The 17970-nt window shown below is 36.4% G+C and overlaps 1 protein-coding gene across 1 annotated transcript; it reads left to right on the top strand.

Moving 5' to 3' along the window:
• The first annotated feature begins 3423 nt into the window (after nucleotides 1–3423).
• On the top strand, nucleotides 3424–16748 carry LOC122346764 (myosin light chain kinase, smooth muscle-like). The gene is given in 21 exon segments (XM_043241617.1): nucleotides 3424–3797; nucleotides 4067–4265; nucleotides 5555–5587; nucleotides 5590–5670; nucleotides 5866–5922; nucleotides 8275–8316; nucleotides 8519–8646; nucleotides 9662–9818; nucleotides 10013–10318; nucleotides 10838–10882; nucleotides 10991–11081; nucleotides 11169–11335; nucleotides 11338–11371; nucleotides 11911–12128; nucleotides 12215–12338; nucleotides 13325–13477; nucleotides 13774–13897; nucleotides 14018–14108; nucleotides 14719–14762; nucleotides 14765–14858; nucleotides 15910–16748. Coding segments are annotated over 21 exon segments (2625 nt in total). The 5' UTR covers nucleotides 3424–3617; the 3' UTR covers nucleotides 16167–16748.
• The last annotated feature ends 1222 nt before the right edge of the window (nucleotides 16749–17970 follow it).

The following is a 17970-nucleotide window of genomic DNA, read 5'->3' as shown; positions in this document are numbered from 1 at the left end:
ATGCGTGCGCTCTAATCCCGCCCACTGTGACGTACATGCTGCACTTACCAATCAGGTCGTCATTCTGGAGATATAGGTCAACTTCTGTACAGTGGTCCAGTGCGTCCATATTTAGGTCAAACAAGCATTAAATAAGATTTAATAAAGACCACTATTCCAGCCTCATGATTTTCATATATTATGGACAGATAGCAGAAAACCTGTCTTAACGTTTCTCTCTCACCGCATTTAACATATGAGAGCTGTTGTCTTAAATTTTCTGCCACAAGATGGCAGACCTAGTCTTTTTCCCCAATCTAGTTTTGTTTACAACTGTCAGTGACCATTATGTTTAAGATAATGAAGATAATAAATACAAACAAGAAAAAATTATGAAGAAGTAAAAAAAAAAGATAATAATATTCTAAGTTCAATACATTGCAAATTGTTTTATATATAGGAAGAGGTTGCATCACTTTTGCATTTCCTTGCATTTTTAGAGAGAGAGAGAGAGAGAGAGAGAGATTGTGTCTTAGGAACTTCATTTATAATGTTTAGTCATTATCTTGATGACTCTAAAATGTAAAATCACGTATAAAGTACTAAAAAGGTCCGAATGAGTGTGCATAACTTTTTTTAATCATTAAAATTTTTTTTCAATTTATGTTTATTTTATATATATATATATATATATATATATATATATATATATATATATATATATATATATATATATATATATTTTATTTTTTTTTTTTTTAAGGTAGAAATTAACAACTAACATAAGCTGTGTGTAAGGAAGCAGGGGGTGTCGTTGTCAGTATACCAAAGCGTACTAATGGCGGTATAGTAGTAACAGCCATGAATCATGAAGTGATGATCCATTTTCAAAGTGAAATGTAAAATATTATATATTACCCGACAATATTCTCTGAAAAGCGCCATTGTTAAACAGTATGCAGAAGCCTTGACTCGTGACTGGTATGAGAAGTTCTGATTGATCTGGAGGTTAAGTCTTTATGGACATATAAGGTTCTGGTCTCAGAAGAAGAAGGACACACAAGCTGTTCTGTAAACAGTGTCCCCTTGCTTGTCTGCCCCAGATGAGAGCCTCTCCATTCTCAGACACAAAGCATATAGTAATGTTCTTTTCACACCATGGATATTAAGGGATGCCCCTCTGTCTCTCTCACACCCACTGTTGTTTTACTATTTCAGAATGTGTCATGGGTATCGTCATAATTTAAATGCTGGTGGAGGTGGAGATGAGAGTTTATTATTGGTATAAGAAATCTCTAACTTGACTTGTTTATTGCTATATTGTAGGTAGTCCATGGCGTCACTGAGACTAGCTATCTTGTTAACCCTTCAGTTGAAAATGCAGTTTAGTCTTAATGCTCTAAAACCAAAAACATTGACTGAGATTCTAGTTTTGATCATATAATTTGGCAGATGTTTAAATGTTTAAACCATGTTAAAGAGTAGAGTCAGATCAAAAGATCAAAGTTTATTGGTGCATCAAATATGAAGTAATAAAAATTGTTTGGCTTAAGCTTACTGTGAAATTACTTGATATTACTCTTTCAGTACATATACTCGTATCCTAATATATCCTACTATTATCACATCTAAAAGGTAGAGTATCCATCTCATTCTTATACTCTTCTGTTCTAGAACATTCCTGCTATTTTTCCCAGTTATTTTCATTCAGATGCAAAACTGCCTGAACATCTAAAATACTTCAGGTTGTAGCTTTAAAACATTTTTTCTGAAAGTTTGTTACTTCCATTCAGGCGTCATCTTTAGCCTGTTAGATCTTTTAGCGTGATAAACAATTTGAATGAAGTCATGTGTTAGTAATCTGGGTGTTCTTTATGTAATGGTCTTTTGAATAAATAATTATTGTTGGCCTGTTTCTGTTTTTGAATGTTTAGCCAATCTAATTCCTACAATAAACGCAGCTTGTAGACAGTCACAGTTTACCAGTTTGGGGCCTGTATAATACCGGCAAGGTATGTGTGAAATGTTGACTTTAAACTTAGCACTTACGTTATTAATTTAGCTTAACTTTATAAAGGTTGATTAAAGTGTTGTTCTGAAGTTACTGGTTTATTCCTTTCTTTTTGAAAGTGCTCTTTATTTTGCACGATTAATGCTTTAAAAAAAAAAAAAAAAAAAAAAAAAAATAGTATACTCTTCTCCGTGTTATATGCTTGATTACAGTGTAAATAATAGATGAGCTTATGGATTCCAAGCTAAGAGAGATGTTTATAACAGAGTGAAGCTGTGGAAATGCTCAAGGATATAGCATAGAAATGGATGGCAGTTAAAAATTGCTAACTCTTTCTTATAAGTCTGGTTAATGTTCCTGCTCCAATGCCGAAGATAAACTCCCAGAACAAAGCAGTGATGGTCTTTTCATGATGTATCCTTTACCATTGTTTTGTTGTTAACAATAGAATCTGGAATTTTGCTGACCGGAGTTTAAATCCCACACAATAGTAATGGGTTTTTCAGCTTTTTGCAACACAAAATGAAACCTTGTTTTTAAATCTCCTATTTAAACGTATTTCTAATAATCAGATGTCAAGCTGCATCCGATCAGACCTTTGAGTAATGACATTAAGTCCTGTCTGATCATTATGGTTATCTCTAAGACCACTAGGATCGCCATTGAGGACTGTACATTTACAAAATATAAGGGAGATTAATTTAAAGATGCGAGTTTGACTGTTTCATACCAGCAGCAATGGAAAATTCACTCACCAATTCACCTTGTGATGAAGCAAAACAGCACAGGAAGCTATTTTATCTAGGAGACATTCCCATGATGTGTCCATCTTCCACACACACGCACGAGTAGAAGAGTTACAGAGAAGTTCATAGCCATATAAGGCTGCCCATGTAACATTTTAACATAAACTGTTGCAGACATGCAAGTCAACTATGATTGGTGAAATGCGTCTTCAAAATGGCCCAATGAGGGCCTCACATTTATAAAGAGGACAAAAAGTTAGGAGCGTCCAAAGAAACCTCCACGGGATAATCAGAACGCTTATTTTCTGGTTTCTGTTCTGATTCTCATTCTTTTCAGATTATTACAATAATGTATCAGATTCTGATGCTATCTTGCCCTCTGTTTGCCTCCTAGCTCTGTTCTGTTGTGCTGATGCCCATGCACTGGAAGTGTTTCCCTAATAAGGCAATGGTGCTCCCCCCTTTGATGCCACACAGATATGAAATGTGTTCCTGTCTCCAATTAACCTATTATAGAATGGAGTCTAAGCTTTTAAACAATCCAGTTCCACTCCCCACCCTCACATATCTCTCTCCTTCCTTCTGTATGTCCTCTCTCTCTCACCCTCTATTCTCTCCTCCTCTTTCATTCTGGTCCAGAGGGTTGTCCCAGCAGTGGTTTGAGTGGGGAGAACAGAGAGAGTTGCACAGTGACCACAGACAGAGCAGGACCTCCACAAAGTCACTGGACCAGCGGGATCGTGAAGGAATCGTTCATACAGCTGGACATCAGTATTCATTCACAGCTTGAAGGAACACCTACCAAAGGAGCTGAGAGGAACTGACGAAAGGAGCTTTCATAAATTTGGTTTTAATTTCTAGAGGTTAGCAAAGGAAGCCAGATGACAGACTTTAGGGCAGCTCTAAAGCCCCGCTCAGGGCCTAAGGCAGGGTCTGAGATCAAGACAAGCACCCCAACAAAGGTTGACTTTAGGTCACTGCTCAACAAGAAAGATGGTTCACCCAAACACCTGCTGCCACGCCACCTCCGAGCAGCACAGCTTCAGACTTCAGGTCCGTCCTGAGCAAGAAGCAAGCACCGAAGCAGAGAAGACGAAAAGAACGAACAGAATTCGTCCAAGCTAGCACCCAAGACTCCACAGAAGGAAAAGCAAAGTGATGTCAATGGCGTAAATGGGGGTGCAGTTGATAAAAAGGTTAACACAAAGGAAAACGCAACGACAGAGAAAAAAACCAGCGGCACTGATGCAGGGACAACTGAGAAAAAGGAGAAAGTCAGCTCAGAGAAGAAGACATCTGATGGACAGATAACAGAGACAAATGACAAAAGGCAAAAGTTGTGAATGGAGGAGAGAAGGATGCGGGAAAGCTGCCCGTTTTCAAACAGCCCCTCAGTGACATCGCTGTGGTGGATGGTGAGAGACTGAGGTTAGAGTGTCAGGTGACCTCTGACCCCCAAGCCGTCATCACCTGGATTCTTGATGGGAAAATTGTGAAGGCATCCAAGTTCATTGTCTTATCACAGGAAGGTATGAAAGTAGATACGTTTTACGTGATCGGTGTGCAAATGCGAAATACTACTGATCTTATTTCCTCACGCAGTTCTTTATGGCTTTTGATTAACATATGTTTAAATGCGACAGACAGTTCCAGTGAAAGGTGATAACACTGGGTCTGTAGAGTTACTGAATGACGAGGACAGCTTTAAAACCTCTTTTCCGAAAGTCCCTACTTTAGTGTTCTGAGCTGTGTTGTAAATCACATGCTGAGAGGAATGATGTTAAAGCTGAGGCAGATTCATTGCCAACTGGAGCACTCAGTGAGTGTTATCTTAGTTCTTTGAGCTCATTCACATTAGGTTATTTGATCTGAGGGTTTAAGTTCTCTCTAACCCCTTCCTCTGACACGAGACAGAATGATGATCTGGGTCACAATTAGAAAGTTCTGAAATAGCTATAGAGGATTCCTGTGAGTCTAAATTGAACAGGGATGTGATGGGTGTCCCTTATGTTATCCAGTGCTTTAGGCTGTTGGTTGTTTTGGTCGATTTTATGTTTAAAAGCAGGGTATGGATTTATCAAAATCTTCTTTTGTTTGTAAAAATGTTCAATTTTGAAAGTGCAGTTCTGAGATATTGTCTTAGGAAAATCTTTTTTTTTTTCAATTTCTAAGAAGAAAGTGACAGGTTTAATATTAAACCAAATAAATTCATTGCACACCTTACTTTTTGGGGTTAAAGCAAGTTGGGTGTTATGGTAACTTATTACCTTATTTATACTTAATAATAGGAAATCTAATTTGTCTTAGGTTTTTTCGCTAGAACAATCTTGAGAAAAAAGATAAGAACGTTCCTAAGACTTGTGTTGGCAGTGCAAAATATTATTAACTTATTTCTTAATTGTAAAAACACTAACCGATAGAAAATAACTTTTCTTACTATTTTCTTTTACTATTTAGATATCTGTGGTCATGTATTTACTAATATTTTATGATAATGTAATCATTTGCCTCAAAGTTATTTATTTATGGAGAAGAATTTGAAGAATTTAAAGCCTTTGGTTAATACAGACAAAATGGTGCAGACTTTTCCACTATTCCATTTATTATATACACTTTTTTATTTATACTATTATTTATTTTTGGAAATCAAGTATCCATTTTTAATCAAGCTTCAATAGGTGTACCAATAACATACCTGGCATAAGAGCTTTTACAATGTATAATCCCAGCATTTAGTTTTCAATTCACAATAACCTTCTGTCTAAAAACAATTAAATTGTCATATACTCAATAAATGCTACCTCTTGTTTCACATCAGGTGAAAAGTGTTCACTTACAATCGACAAGGCTCTACGGAGGATGAAGGACGCTACACATGTAAGGCAGAGAACGCACACGGTAAAGCAGAGTGTTCCTGTATGGTCACTGTAGATGGTAAGTGTCTTCTAGACCTCTCCTTATGCATGTCATTGAAAACATGTAATATTAAGTGATGGTGCAATATCAATAACCCAGTAACAATGCTACCAATGTTAACGTCCTCCTAAACTCATAATTAGATTTATGTGAAATAAAAAAGGAGAAATTATTGTTTAATTCTTTTTTTTCCGCATTCCTCTAGATCCTCAGACCCATCAGCAGATAAGAAAAATAGGAAGAGCTCTTCTTCAACTCCCACTACAGAAAGTGAGTAAGGACATATGTCGTCTCCTGTTTACTTGGCATGTTTATAAATGGATAAAATGTCAATAATCAACCTCATGTCATAAAAGGAGACATTTTGAAGAATGTTCGTGCTGCTCTCTTCCTCATTAAAGATGCTCTGAAAATTATACATAGAAGCAGTCCACAAAACTCATGGACAATATTCCAAGTTTTCATGGTCAGCATGAAAAAAACAAACTCCTGAAAAACTACTGTAGAAAAAACAAATAGTGTTCATGCAGGTTCAAAATGAGGATGAGTAAACACAGAAACACAGAAAGTTCATGTCTTGATGAGAGCACTCTTTAAAAGAGTATCAAGTCATTCATTCAACTAGAGCTGAGTGGTAATATACTTTACATTTTGAGATATTCTATATATTGGACTACATGAGTATATGTATGTGGATAAATGTGGACATATATTCATATAAAGCTGTACATGCTTTATATAAAGAGCTGGGCAATAATATACTGACATTTTTGTACATTTTTATTTGTATTTGGGAATCCATTGTTTATATTAAAATACTTATCTACAACAAACATTTGCAACACATATTCAGTCTTGTCATATTGTAAATGGGCCTTGTGTTTTACACCACTTTGAGGTAGTAAGCATATCTTCACCATTAATGTCTATTTTCTCCTTTTGATGTCCTTAATCATCGGGAATTGTTGGCAAAAGCATTGTCTTCTACATATTTAGTGAACATTTAATTCCAATTTGCCTTTCAAAAATATTTGTCATGTGAGACGTTGACCTTATAGACAGGAACAATGGTCATCACTGCGCACTCTGTATAGACTCCCAAAGTGGATTTCCATCACACAGTGTCTGATGGCAGATTGTATCTATAGTGCTCAAATGGTTTGCCTGTTTGTTTTGTTCGGCTTTTAACACAATGGTTACACTAGATCCTACATTTTAATCCATGTGATCACGATAGAGTAGAAAATAAACTCAGCCGATTGTGTTTTGGAACAATAGGCAACCAGTTGTACTGCTGCATTTGGTCTTCTAGTATTTCATAAGCATAGCAGCCTCTAAGTGGCTCACATTTACATTGCAGTTATGTTCTTAATAAACAATGTCAAAGTGATTTACAATTTAGTGCATGAAAAGCATGTTACTGGCAAATACCAGAACGGAGAACATTGTATTCCCACAGTGCTTGTGGAAAAAGTTCAGGTGTGTCCAAGCATAAGAGAGAAAATGAAAGAGAGGAAAGAAGCAATAGAAGACGAAGAGAAGGCCTAAAATGGTAGACTTCTGCGAGCTGAAACACATAAAGATCTGACTGTCCTCTCTGTCTTCCTCACCCCGTTCTCCCCCTTTCTCAGTCTCTCTGTTTGGAGTGTGCTGGAGTATTAGTGGGGTTTACATGTTGCATTGTTTCTTGACGGCGATCAAACCTTAAATAAATAGTGGAGAGAGAGAGCCACTGCTTCCTGGATCTTGGAGACCCTATATTTAGCATGTCCGTATAAGGGGGAATTCCACACAGACTCTCTCTCTGTCTCTCTCTCTCTCTCTCTCTCTCTCTCTCTCTCTCTCTCTCTCTCTCTCTCTCTCTCTCTCTCTCTCTCTGGATGCTGATCTCTCTGTCTCAGCAGCTCTTCTCTCTTAGAACTCCTGTCAGTTCTCAGTTAAATGTTGACTAGCTGTTTCCTTGAAAATGCGCCAAATGAAATATCAATAATGTAACCGGGGGTTGATTGCTGGAAATTTTGATATCTGCATTACTTGTTTATTTTTACTATTATTATTATTATTTATTACAGGGGTTGATTGCAGAATTTTGATATCTGCAATTTATTATTATTATTATTATTATTATTATTATTATTATTATTATTATTATTATTATTAAGGAAGAAAATAACTCTTGGGTATTGCGATATGATATAATACACACTGTTTTGTGACTTTTTTTTTCAAATATGCAAATTAGGCATCACATTCTTTAATATTTATTTATTTGTTTTATGCATACTTGACATATAACAAAAAGCAATACATACTCCACAGAAAATCTTTTACAGCGTATGGGATTTTTTTTGTTGTTGATATAATAGTCTCTATAATACAAACCTCTATAAAAACAATCATTGCTATCATATAACATAATTTGTCTTTCTTTTCTTTTTTTTACATGAAAGTAAACAGTAGTTTAGAATATCTTACGCTGTGTTCTTTAGAAGAATGAATACTATGAGAATTTTGGCTGAACTGTCCCGTTCATGGAATATTTATAATAATTATATGTTTAGCTAAAAATATGCCGTAGATGCTATCTTATGTAAATACATGCTCTCTCTCTCTCCTCTGCAGATGAAGCCAGAATAAAGAAGAAACCAGCTCCCCCCAAACAGGGTAAGATAGCTCTCCCATTATGCCTTACATAACCATACAGGCCCAAGGAATATTTGACCTGAAGGCCATGTACAGAGACACGTTCTTGTGTGATAAGATGTCTTGCAGAATACTGATAGCAGACAGACAGAGAGAGAAAATAAGAAATAACTATTATGAGAGTGGTAAATATGAACCTATGTTTGCTTATGATGGCATGCAGGTTCTCCGCCACAGTTTCTGCAGTTCCCTGGAGATCAGAAGATCAGGGCAGGAGAAAAGGTGGAGCTGTTGGGCAACTTTGGAGGGACAGCACCCATAACTTGCACCTGGCTCAAATTTAAAAAGCCGGTAGGAAAAAAAGAAAGCGTTTGAACAATGACGAAATCTAATGTCATTCTTTTTGTGATCAGTATTGATTCACAGTTAATGTCAATGTCAATGTTACATAAAGTACTGGTTGATTAACTGATATTCAGATAAATGGAAAAATATTTAATTGAACTTTCAATAGTCATTTTGTTGTAATATAGAAAAACATATTGAATGATTTTATTTTAGTAACTCATCTAAGCTTTTAGTTTAGAGAAGAGTTGTGAAATATAGCAGATGTAAACTAAATAGTAAGCTACTGTTAAAATAAATGACAAATTATTTAATAAAGTATTTTGATAACCATTTAATGTAACACTTTAGAATAGTGAAGACTGTTGATTATTAGCATGCCTTATTATTAACATACTGGCTGTTTATTAGTTCTAATAAAGCACATATTTTGCATGACCATATTGTACATCCCTAATCCTACCCGATATCTAAACTTAATAACTACTAATAAACTTTTAGGAGTTTATTGAAGCAAAAGTCATAGTCAGTGTTAACGGTAAAAACCTAAAATAAAGTGCAATCGAATTTTGTATTGTACCCCACTTGTTAACAAGAGACTGAAGGTTGCATGAGCATTTCGTTATTCGCTGCCCCTTTCATAGTGGGAACAGACTCATCATTCATCGTGTTCAGAGACCAATGATTTATTCATTGCTGATTCGCTAAAGTATTCGTAGTATAAAACATATAAACTGATATATTAATGTATAAAATGAAGCAAAGATTATGCAGAACTCACTTAGATAATGGCGAAATGAGAATAGCATGGCTGTTGCCTATTGTGTTTCCTTAGGTAAACTTTGTTAAACCTACTGAACAATTACAGTAATAAGGATCAGTTTAGATATAATATATATTTGGTCTATATAGTTTTTGATATAAAAGTGGTTAAAGAAGAGGTGAATATCAAAAAAAAGCCTAAAAGGCCTAAAGTTTTATATTATGTACTGAGACACATTGCATGCACTTCTCCTTTTAGATCCAGCCAGGAAGTGGGGGAATTTCCATAGAGACCGCAGAGAACAGCAGCCACCTGACAATCGCAGCGAGTGACCAAGATCACTGTGGTTGCTATACTCTCGAACTGCAGAATAAATTTGGTACCAAGCAGGCTTCACTCAACCTCACCATCGTAGGTATGGGAGTAAGAACGACAGGGAAAGACACATAATAAGAAGCATGAAGGAGGAAGATCTGATTATGAGAGACTTCATTTACCACTTTGATACAACATAAAGAATATTTACTAGTAGGCTAGTGTCTTAATCATTCTACGCATTGCTTTGTATATAACTAATGCTGACCGCTTTAATGTATATCTGTGTCCCAGATAAGCCAGATCCCCCAGCCGGCATCCCTGCTGCCTCTGACATCCGAAAATCCTCGCTTACCCTCTCCTGGTATGGTCCCACTTATGATGGTGGCAGCATTGTCCAGTCCTACAACCTGGAGATCTGGAATTCAATCGACAACACGTGGAATGACCTCACCTCCTGCAACAGCACTTCATACCACGTCCAGAACCTTCTCGCCGATCGTCAGTACAAGTTCCGCGTTCGAGCTGTTAATGTGTATGGAGTCGGAGAGCCCAGTGCAGAATCTGAGCCCATTACAGTGGGAGTGGAGGAGGTAACAGGTGAGAAAGAGCATCTGTGTAACTGTGGCACTACTGATCGAGAAAGAATCTGTGCGGACCAAAAATTCTTATACACTTTCACTGGGGCGGTACCTTTTCAAAAGGTACACTTTTGTACCTATTAGGTTAAAATATACAAGCTTTAAGTATTAATATGTACCTTTAAGGTACCAAAATAGACCCTTTAGGAACAAACATGTACCGTTTGAAAAGGTACCGCCCCAGTGATAGCTTTGTACCTTCATTGTATTATGCATTCGTATTTGACAAAATATATACACGCCTTTCTATGACAAATTGTACTGTCATCATAAAAATTTGAATGACTTTAATTCACTTTAATGATATAATTTCACTTTATTTTAATGGTCCCTTTAACACATACTGTTGTACTCATTAGAGAGTTAGTGGAGTATTAGTAGACAGGTAAGATTATGGTTAGAAACTCAAAAGTATAAAAGTGAGGATGCACTGCTTAAAAAGTAACCATTTAAAAACATTTATATTTTTTTTCTCCAGAGAAAAAGGAAGAGGGGGAAGTTGGAGCCACTGTGTCTGATGATGGTATGAAGTTCAAAGCTATTAGCCCACCATTCCATCCCTCCTGAATCCAGAGTTTACTAACACGACTCCCACATGGCCAGTCTGATACATATCCTGTTCATTTCACAGATGAAGAGAAAGAACCAGAATACAAAGATGTGGTCATTAAGAAAGACTGCAGTGTGAAAGACTTCTATGATATAGAGGACCGCTTAGGAACGTAAGAGATGCATTATCAGTATAACATACCATTTTAAATTGGCTTTTTTTCTCACAGTTCTCATTGCCTTTCTCTTATTTATTAAAGGGGAAAATTTGGTCAAGTCTTTAAACTTATGGAAAAGTCCACCAAGAAGGTATGGGCAGGGAAGTTCATCAAGGCATTCTCTCAGAAGGAAAAGGAAAATGTGAGGCAGGAGATTGACATCATGAACAGCCTCCACCACCCCAAACTGGTGCAATGCGTGGACGCCTTTGAGGAAAATCCGACATGGTCATGGTTTTGGAGATGTGAGTCCCTATCTCTTCAATGTCCAAGCAGAAAGACTAACATGGTACAGGTTGACTGAATAAAGGCTTTCATGAGAAGTCCATCAGATACTTTCCAGTTTGGGAGTGGTGATTTAACTTGGTGTATCCTGGTGTTTGAACTTGCTTTGAACAGGCTGTAGTGTTTGTTAGTTGTTTTTTCAACACCTTTAAATCATTCCACCGGTTTAGCTTTTTAAGGCGAGAGTGGAATGTAAAAACCAGCACTCTGTGATGGGAGAAGTGCGTGTCACATGTCCTTATATAGTGAGATGGAGAAACACGGGGGTGGAGAGAAGAAAGCATAGATGCTCTCCACTTCAGCTTGGCAGCCATGATGGAAAATAGCCCAGAATTAAATCTCCCTGACTGTAAAATAATTGTTTAGCACTCTAGACAGTGTTCATCTGGTTGTTAAACGGAATGTGCATAAACAGTTCTAATGCATTGAGATTGCATTCTGACAGTGACTGGTTAGCGCCCCTTAACAATAATGTCATTGTGGTCCCCACTGGCTGCAGGATTTCTGGAGGCGAGTTGTTTGAGCGAATCGTTGATGAGGATTTCGAGCTGACTGAGCGAGAGGTGATTAAGTACATGCTGCAGATCATTGATGGAGTGCAGTTTATCCACAAGCAGGGCATTGTCCACTTGGACCTCAAACCTGAGAACATCATGTGCATCAACAAGACAGGAAGCAAGATCAAGCTCATTGACTTTGGACTTGCTCGAAGGCTGGGTAAACAGGCATAAACAACTGCAAAAAAACAAACAGCGTCTGGTTTTCTGGCACAGTTTTAATGTTTTTTTTATTTCTGTTTTCAGAGGATTCAGGCTCTCTGAAGGTTCTGTTTGGAACTCCTGAGTTTGTAGCTCCTGAGGTGATCAACTATGAAGCTATCAGCTACCCAACAGACATGTGGAGTATTGGCGTCATCTGTTACATTCTGTGAGTGATAAATCGGTTTCTCGGCTACATCAGTATCACTCCTCCAACAGTCGCTAAAAACTGTAGCGTAAAGGCACAGTAATCAATGCTGAGGACTGAAACATTTCCTTTTAAGGCCGCTATTAGTTTTGGACAACTGGCTTGCCAAGCTTGCTTTTTCAATTTATCACATAAACACAGTTTTGATTCCTTGGAGGTAGAGTATAAATATTTAAACTGACATGTGTTAGTTAATTTTATTTTCAAGTTGCAAGAGGCTGATAGCCCCCAGCAGTCAAATGGCATTTTTTGACTTTACCTTTAATTACTAAACAGCCATTAAAAATAAATGAAAATAAAATCCTTTCCTAAACAATTTTTTTGTTGTTGTGAAAACTGTCCTGATCAAACTTGATCAATCAATTTTTAAATATTGCACATGAGAATGCCTGAAACTGTTCAACCCCTATCCAATAAATATTGTCTATACTGTAAACTGTATGACTTCATTACTATCTCTAAACTATAGCATTTTAGTATTTTTTTTAAAGAACACTTAACTGAATACATAACACCATAATCAATAAATATGTATACATATAATAAAGGAAGCATTTATTTGATCCAAAATACAGTTAAAATGTAATATTGTAAAATGTTATTGACGTTTAAAATAGCTGTTTTATATTACATTTTAATGTAATTTATTCCAGTGGGGGGAAAAGTGTCACACTATCTTTCAAAAATCATTCTGATTGATTGATTGATTGATTGATTTAACTTTTGATCTATTGTTACATAAGTATTTGTGGAAACCGTGATACAATGTAATTGATATTTTGTTCAATTTAATGCATCCTTGGTGAATTAAACAAATTTACATGCATATATACAAATATACAAAATGTTTGCCTTAAGGGATGCTTTTAGTCCTGTTGTACCTTACATCACATCTTGATTGAATGCTTTAACAGAATCAAAGATTATTGCCTCTTGTTTACCCTCAGTGTCAGTGGTCTCTCTCCATTCATGGGAGACAATGACAATGAAACCCTTGCCAATGTCACCTCAGCCACCTGGGATTTTGAGGATGAGGCATTTGATGAGATTTCAGATCAGGCCAAGGACTTCATCAGCAGTCTCCTAAAAAAGGACATGAGGTAAGCTTCGGAAAACATTCTGAAGAAATTCTGATTTAGACACATTATCATTTTTATAGAAATACCAGCAGCGTTCCAAATTAATCAAAAACTTTTTAAAGCACTGTGTAAGTAGATGCACATTTCTTGAACAGTGCATCCTGGCACAGACCCTTAGCAACAAAGAAGCTAGTAAAAACTATATTATTGCAGATGGTGTAATTATCACTCAAATGTATTACTTCATGCTCGATGTTGATAAAAGCATTTTAAGCATTTGATCTGACTCTTGTGACCCTATAAATGTCACTCTGCAGGGCCAGGCTGACCTGCGCTCAGTGTTTGGAGCACTCTTGGCTCAAACAGGACACCAAAAATATGGAGGCTAAACAACTGTCCAAAGAGAGGATGAAGAAATACATCCTGAGACGCCGCTGGCAGGTATATGCACAGGCGTTTATTTAGATTTATATGTTAGATAAAGAATTCATTTCTATGAGTTACGTGGGAAACTGTTTTCTTGGCGGATCTTAGTATTCATGTTTGTGAGTGTCTGTGCAGAAAACAGGGAACGCAGTGCGAGCCATCTCCAGGTTCAGCTCTATGGGAATGTTAGGAGGAATCGGCCCAAAGAAAAGTTCCCCGACTGACGGTAATGGTCCAGCAACCAATTTTTTACCAATGGCTATTTACACTAGCTGGGATTAGGATATATGTGTGATTGGGATAGTCATCATTACTAATAAATGTTTGATGTCAGTTCATTGGTTCCATCTTCTGATGACATTTTTTCTCCCTTTTTAAATTTCAAATCACATCATAAATGCTGTTTTGTTCAATAATAATGAAGGAGATAATGAAAAAGTTGAAAGTAAAGTGTTATGGTAGGTGTATGGAGGGCTTTATTGTCCCAATAACCATAGCATCTATTTAATAATTTGAATCAAAATTGACCTTTACACTTAATAATTTGCCTTCTGTTTTATAATACGTTTCAATACTGAGGTGCAGATTACTGACATTTGCAATAAGTATTATAGCAGAAAAATGCTATTTGCACTTAAATAATGCTGCTATTTTCGTAGTGTAAGTAGAGTCCATAGCTATTTGCACTTAATGTAAATAGCATCTATGCTAAGAAAATATGCTATTTTCACAATTGATGTCGCTGCCATTTTTTAATATTGATACTGAACATTGCATGTTAAATGTCATACATGTTAAAATATGAATTGCACATAAATGAACGTGTGTGTGTTTAGAAGAGCCTCCTGCACCCTTCCTTGAGAGCGTGGAGGATGAAAACCACCGCACTCCTCTGTGGCCCCCAGCTTCTCCTCTGTCATACAGGACGTGGAAGTGGTGGAAGGCAGTGCTGCCCGCTTTGACTGCAAGATTGAGGGTAATGACCTTTAACCTGGGGAGGCTTTCATACTTCAAGGGACAGATTTACTAAAAAGGGAAAATTAACATGAGAACGCAATCCTATGGGAGTGGAAAGTTCTAATGGCAATGTGCAAATTAAACAACACGGACACAGCCGGGTCATTTCTGTAATGACCAATGAAATCTTTTGTCCAACGAAATAATTCAATCTCTGCAAAAGCAGCGTAAATGATGCTGCATTCACACCACAAGTTGTGATAACAACGATGTGAATGCTTTTTACAATTTTTAATAAATTTTAATTTAATAAATCTTGACAGTAGTTTTTTAGTGCTGGCATAAATCTATATATTTATAATTCTTCTGCTCTTAACCCCTTAAATTTAAATACATTTCTTTACTGCCATATTAGATCAACTGAATGCATCCTTGCTGAATAAATATATTAATTTCTTACTGACTTCTGAAAGAAATATCCTTTACTGTAGCTTGTAAGTGAAATTCCAGGTTCTTATTTAATCTCCTATTATTGTGGTTGAATGCTAAAAATAAATATCTTTATGGTGTCTAAACATATCTTAGGGACTAAAGGGATTTCATTAAAATTAAGAAAATACTTTAATCTTAATGCAACAAAACTCTGTTTGTACAAACTTTTGTACATGCTAAGAGTATCAGCTATAACCTTATTATTAGCTCTCTCAACTTCAAATTCCATCAGTCAGTTAAAAGTAGTATTGTTATATTAAAAGTGTTGCTATCTCCTTTATTGATTTAAAGTTTAACTAGTTAACTTTTTCTCTACTTACCAATTACTTTATCAACATTTTCCTCTTTAATGTGGTGATGTAAAAATAACATTTAAGCTTGACAATTTTAACATCATGAGACAGAAAAGTAGCAAATCAGTGCTGGTTATGATTCATAATGTTTACACTACTCTGTGTATTGATATGTAAATGCTACAGGAAGCCCTTACGGTTAATCGTTGGTAGACCTACGTTCAGTGAGTTGTTGCATGGCGTATTTGATTTATTACTGATCTCCTCTGTCTTCTAAACACAAAGGCTACCCAGACCCCGAGGTTGTGTGGTACAAGGACGACCTGCCTATTAAGGAGACGCGTCACTTCCAGATTGACTACTACTAAGAGGATGGCCACTGTAGTCTGGTGATCTCAGAGGTCTGTCCTGATGATGACGCCAAGTACACCTGCAAAGCCGTCAACGGTCTGGGAGAAGCCACCTGTACGGCTGAGCTGATGGTGGAGTTCATGCAGGAGGAGGAAGGAGAGGGTGAAGCTGAAGGGGAGGAAGAGGATTGAGTAGTGAACAGTGAAACGGGAGCGGACAATGACGGAGAAGCGAAAGGCTAAATAACACGGGAACTATGAATATCTTAAACATTTTACACCATTTCCATCCTACGTTTTTTTTTACACCATCTTCATATTTCTTCTTACAGCCTAGAATCATTTTGGAAAGAGCGACTGTTTTCGGGTAAAACCGTTTGCCGAGATCAAAGACATTCCAGCTTTGCCATTGTGTCCAGACGATTACCCCGGACTACAAAACTAAATGTGACAACAATATGGCTGTATAGCAATGAAAATATCTACCACTTGTCTTTAATTTTGTGAGTCTGTATGCTTTTGTGCGCACATTTAGACATTTTAGGTCTGCACTGCAGTGCAATCTAGTGGTGTTAAAACGACAGTGCTTTTTCAAATAAAACTAGTCTAGTCTATATGATATTGGAATCGATACTTTCGGAGACTTTACTGTATGAAGATATCAACTGATGATTATACTGTTATGTTTTATTTAATAGTTATAAGAATTATTGTTGCTAAATGACTGTAGTTAACTCGGTCATCATTAGACCGTCTGTGCTGTTTGCACACAATTCATTTGCCCTCTTTTGAGTTAATTCACTTGCATGACGGAGCAACGAGGTGAATTTTTGTGCAGCAACCTGCAATACAACCCCTCATATGATATTTATAAACCCGTACAGGCTTCCGCTGCCTTTGAGTGTCTGCACTATTCTCTGAGAATGAATTAGTCATAGAATTAAAACTCAGAGCTGTTTTGTCTTATCTTTTGATTTTCACTGCACATATAATGCTTTAAATCTCCCATCACACCAGAAGCAGTGTATTAAAACACAGAACACAAACCAGCAAATCTAAGTGGCCCTGTTTGTTCATTTCGGTTTATTCCGGGCAGTGATTTTCTAAACAGTGGACATATAAATAAAGTGTTTCCTTTCGAGCTTTTGTGACATTTATGTTATTTGTTTGTCAATATCGAGGTTATTTAGAGATGCAGATTTTCGTCATATTTCGTCACTCTTTCTACTTTAGGCAGTTCAAAGCTCAGCGTGCCCTTGTGAAAAAGAAGTATGCTTAACTGTACTGAACGTGCACTTCAAATCTTGAATATATTTTTTTAAAAAGTTTTAATGCAATAAAACACCTCTTAAGTGTACTTAAGAGAGCACGTTTTCATGACTGTTCACATTTACCACATGTTTATTCTATATAGTTACATTTAGCCTGAGAGAAAATATGCACTTACAGCAAATAACAAACGTACCCTCCTAAAACTGTTGACACTGTATGACTTCACCGGAATTATTGAAATAGTTGTGATTCCTTCATGTCTTGAGTGGAAAAGACAGATGACCACAGGAGCAATTTACTAAATTTAACAATAGGCCTATTCGGTTGACTCAGCGAATGCTAATACACCAATATTAATATATCTATTTAAGATAATCTGATCATTACTGCAAATATATTGTAATTTATTTAATATAATTAATATAAATTAAATTCTTACTATAACATTTGGTAAATCTTTCACAGGGAACACTTATTATATGAACTACCACTTTCCCCTCAATAAATTCTTAATTTGCTGCTTATTAATAGTTAGTTGTTCAATTTATATACTGTGTAATGTAGAAAGAGGTCATGTAGTATAAGGCGTTAATAAATTGCTAATATTGTAGTAATAACCATGCTAATAATCAACTAGTTCGGAAACCCAAAAATTAGGTGTTGGCTAACATTTATTATAATTTTCTTCTTTTTCGTTTGTACGCAAAGTTGTTATAAAGGAAAA

Source organism: Puntigrus tetrazona, chromosome 6 (assembly GCF_018831695.1).
Source record: "Puntigrus tetrazona isolate hp1 chromosome 6, ASM1883169v1, whole genome shotgun sequence".
Classification (NCBI taxonomy): Eukaryota; Metazoa; Chordata; class Actinopteri; order Cypriniformes; family Cyprinidae; genus Puntigrus; species Puntigrus tetrazona.
Note: the sequence above shows the minus strand (reverse complement) of the source record. Positions and strands in the feature narration are given on the sequence as shown.